Source organism: Ovis aries, chromosome 3, assembly GCF_016772045.2.
Source record: "Ovis aries strain OAR_USU_Benz2616 breed Rambouillet chromosome 3, ARS-UI_Ramb_v3.0, whole genome shotgun sequence".
NCBI classification, from domain to species: domain Eukaryota; kingdom Metazoa; phylum Chordata; class Mammalia; order Artiodactyla; family Bovidae; genus Ovis; species Ovis aries.
In genome coordinates, this window is record NC_056056.1 from 46,920,855 (window position 1) to 46,925,185 (window position 4,331).

General features: G+C 39.6%; 1 protein-coding gene across 1 annotated transcript; it reads right to left on the reverse strand.

Annotated features, from left to right (window-relative positions):
• Positions 1 to 333: 333 nt before the first annotated feature.
• C3H2orf74 (chromosome 3 C2orf74 homolog) lies at positions 334 to 2,365 on the reverse strand. Its single transcript, XM_042245252.1, has 4 exons — positions 2,271 to 2,365; positions 1,928 to 2,038; positions 1,671 to 1,827; positions 334 to 507 (listed from the first exon to the last, which is right to left on the reverse strand). The coding sequence occupies exons 1-4, from the start codon at positions 2,363 to 2,365 to the stop codon at positions 334 to 336; spliced, it is 537 nt and encodes a 178-aa protein (XP_042101186.1).
• Positions 2,366 to 4,331: the final 1,966 nt, after the last annotated feature.

The window sequence follows — 4,331 nt, forward strand, 5'->3', positions numbered from 1 at the left end:
AGGCTATTTCCAAAATCCCCCTTGAATATGACTTACCTAAAAGACATCTGCACAAACACAAATAACTTTATTCACATGGTACAACAGTGTTTGAGTAGACAGAGTTTTAAGGACACTTAATACAGTCAATATCTTGAACTCACATTTGAGTTGCCCTGGGTATTTTACTTATAGAATTTTGCACATAGTCCACCTTTTTTGCACAAAGATAAAATATTATCCATATTTGCTTAATTCCCCATTATTTTGCTGTTTCAACATGATTTTGTACCCCCAGTCATTTCATTGTTAGTCTAAGGTTACATTTCTTTTGCTCTCAGCCTTTTTTGAGCTTCACTTTCTCTCTTTATGTAATCGAGTATAGCTTCGAGCCATAGGATTGTCCTTCCCAAGGTCCACGACGATTACCTCCCTAGAAAATGTTACTCCTTTTAAGGGTCTTTTATGGTTATCAACAACTGAAGAACTTCCAGTGACAGGTATGAGTGGGTTTTGCAAATAGTCATCCTGTAAGAGAATGTAACAAATAGTATCAATGATAAATTTATGAATACAACAGCCCTGCTTCTAAAAGATATGGGTTATATGTACATTGTTAGTAAGAAACAGAAAAAGGATTTCTAAATGGTACAGAAAAGCAGTAATAATCCATAAAGATATAATTTTTATGTTTCTATGGTTATAAAAGCACACACTGCTATATTCAAATAGCATCTGGCAACATGTGTTGTTTTCTCTACAAAGGAAGTAAACCCAAGATCCACCTGGATCACCATTCTGTCTCCAAGTGGTCATGGGTCTCATGTTAGGAGGGCATATGAGTGGTTGTTATAAGGCAGCCCCAATGCTTTTGAATTGTGGTGTTGGAGAAGACTCTTGAGAGTCCCTTGGACTGCAAGGAGATCCAACCAGTCCATTCTGAAGGAGATCAGCCCTGGGATTTCTTTGGAAGGAATGATGCTAAAGCTGAAACTACAGTACTTTGGCCACCTCATGCGAAGAGTTGACTCATTGGAAAAGACTCTGATGCTGGGAGGGATTGGGGGCAGGAGAAGAAGGGGACGACAGAGGATGAGATGGCTGGATGGCATCACTGACGTGATGGACATGAGTCTAAGTGAACTCTGGGAGTTGGTGATGGACAGGGAGGCCTGGCGTGCTGCAATTCATGGGGTTGCAAAGAGTTGGACAAGATTGAGCGACTGAACTGAACTGAACTGAACTGAAACATGGAGTTCAAGAAGCCCTGGCAATGTTTACAAGCTATTGTAGAAGGAACCCAGAAGTAGAGCAGGTCTTTGGCATCTGGTCCCGAGCCTGGCCATGGAGCAGGAGTGACTTCAACAATTCACCTTATTTTCTCATTGGTAACATAAGAAGGTAGGCTCCCTAAATGATCTCCTCCAGCTCTAACATCTTAGGATTCTGAATAAAGCAAAATGAAAGGGAATTATTAAGAAAACCACAAATGTAAGGATGAAGATGGAGCAAGTTGGTTTAACAGGATGAACCAATAAGCTAAGAAGGGTGGTTTAAATGATTGTCAACACTGCACTCCTTCCAGATACAAACCTAACTTACAAACAAGACCATCCTTCAATATACCCAGTCAAGAAATTTACCTCTTCTTTAAACATTAAATGCCTCTTAAGAGTAGAAAAGAGTATCACCTCTTGGCCATTTTCTCTAGCATTCTCAGGCTTTTGCTTCTCTTTTATTTTGTTCTCTTCTTCACCTTCCACATCCTCTCTATTTCCTAAGGGTGTGGTCATCGCTTCTTTAGTCCGTCTCTGGACAAGAATGCCATGCCTTGCAGGTGCAAGAGTCCTAGAAAATCAATCAGCAAGGTTTAAAAAATCCATGCGTCTTAGCCCTCATGGTCACACACAATAATGGCATTCCACCACATCCTAAGGTGCGGACTTACTTTTCTTGGTCATCTAAATCTTTCATCTCTGTATTAGCAGCTGGACAACCTTCATCTTCATTTTCTGTACAAGGACCTTTTTCTGTCTCTTCATCTGTCCTGCTTTGGGAACTATAATCACAAAGGAGAAAGTGTGGAAAAGAAAGAAAGGTCTTAATGTTAAGACATGGAAAGGAACTTCACTTTTAAGCAGGAAATTAGCATTTCTAAAGCCCTGAAATAGAAAAAACAGATAGCTACAGCATTATTATTTGCTCTATTTTAAATTGCCCTATGTCATTACTAGATACATTTGCTAGTGTGACTTAACATCTGATCCCAATTTATCAGCATGGATTTATACCATTTATATAAAAAAGCCACCAATAAAAGGAAGATGCAACTGAGGCAAATTAGAAGGATGATGAAGAAAGTGAATGCTGTGGTTTCAAAGTTCATATGGTTAACTAGAAGACTCATCTACTCTCACAATCACAGATTGTCCAAATATGTTTTCCAGCTCAGTGTGAATGTAGTTCTCTTGTTCTTTAAGTTTTCTAGAAACAGAAGAATAAAAGGATGTTTTTATTGTTGTTCTTTTGATCAGCTTCATAAAAGATGCTCGGCTTGTTCTGGCGGTGTGGACTCACCCTGGTTAATTTCTCTCCATAAATGTGGTGGGGGCTGAGGTGGCTAGAGGGGAGACTGAGCTGGGACACGTGGGACTCAGCTCATCTCCCCTCATCCCAAAAACTATCAGAATCCAGAGGACGGAGGAATTGGAGTAGCTGGAGCCAGCCCAGCTCCCCATTCTTCTCTCTTCAGTGACATCATAGAATCATGGAACTGTTGAGTTAGAGGGATCATAGCACCAGCCCAACCCTGCCCATCACCTGAAATCAGAAGAACCACAAAAACTCTCCCCTGGGCTGCAGTCTGCCTGTCCTCTCTGGCTATCTATTTTACATAGGTAATGTAGATGTTTCAATGCTACTCTCTCAATTCATCCCACTTTCTGCTTCCCCTGCTGTGTCCACAAGCCTGTTCTCTATGTCTGTGTCTCTATTCCTGCCCTGCAAATAGGTTCACCAGTATCATTTTTCTAGATTTCATGTATTTGCATTAATATATGATATTTGTTTTTCTCTTTTTGACTTACTTCATTCTGTATAACAGGCTCTAGTTTCATCCACCTCACTAGAATGGATTTAAATTCGTTCCTTTTTATGGCTAGTATTCCATTGTACATATGTACCACAGCTTCTTTATCCATTCATCTGTCAATGGACAGCTAAGGTTGCTTCCGTGTTTGGCTATTGTAAACAGTGCTGCAATCAACAATGAGGTACATGGGTCTTTTAGAATCATCCTTATTTCTCTTTTCCTCTACTCTTTCCTTTAATTTTCTTTATTCTAGACATGTGATTACTTAGCTGCGTGTCCTAGAGCATGTACCTCTCTTTGCCTCAGAATGTTCATTGTTAAAACTAGAATAAAAGTAACTTACTAGTTACTTACTAGCTTTATTATATGGATTTAGTGAGTTAATCTGAGAAAAGCTTTAAATGGTAACTTCTAAGTATTCTGTAAGTATTTTACTACATTTAAAATTTTCTGTGAATAGTCTCTGAATGATATGTTAGCTTTACATAATTAAATATTACATTCAGGTACTTCCTTGGTGGCACAGTGGGTAAGAATCTGCTTGCCAGTGCAGGGAACATGGGTTTGATCTCTGGTCTGGGAAGATTCCACACACCCCTGAGCAGCTAAGCTCATGTGCCACAACTACTGAGCCTGCGCTCTAGAGCCTGTGAGCCACAACTACTGAGCTTGTCTGCTGCAACTACTGGTTATGCATGCCTAGAATCTTTTGTCTAACAGTTATTAAGAACTCTATTAAGTATCAAATTCATATTACAGCTGCCTCCTTCACGTCTCACATTGCTATTTAGTGGGCATCACAAATTTAATATATATACAGAGTAACCCTTATGTTCCAGATTCTCACAACCAAGCAAATGTGACTATCCTTTCTAATTTTTCTGACTTGGTAAATAGTGTCTATACCTCTCCTTGTCTATTTCAGAAATATGAAGGTTTCCTTGACAGTCTTTTTAATTCACATATGCAACCCTCAACACATTGCAAAATTCTGTCAGTTCTACCTCCCCCAAATATCTTAAATTTATGCATCTCTTTCCACGTCCACTGCTGCCACCATTATACAAACCATCACCAATACTTCTTCACACTATATCTACTTGTTACGCTGTTCATCACACATTTGTGCTACCCCTGAAATTTCATACAGCTAACGAGGTGATATTTTATTTATTACTACAAATACCTCGTTCAGTTCAGTTCCGTTCAGTCGCTCAGTTGTGTCCGACTCTTTGGGACCCCATGAATCGCAGCACACCAG

Excerpts from the sequence above, each read along its gene's own strand:
- C3H2orf74 (XM_042245252.1), bottom strand. The coding sequence starts at position 2,365 with ATGAACTTTGAAACCACAGCATTCACTTTCTTCATCATCCTTCTAATT. Across the intron at positions 2,039-2,270 it reads GTGGCTTTTTTATATAAATG|TTCCCAAAGCAGGACAGATG; the intron begins GTATAAATCCAT and ends TTGTGATTATAG. Across the intron at positions 1,828-1,927 it reads GATTTAGATGACCAAGAAAA|GACTCTTGCACCTGCAAGGC; the intron begins GTAAGTCCGCAC and ends TTGATTTTCTAG.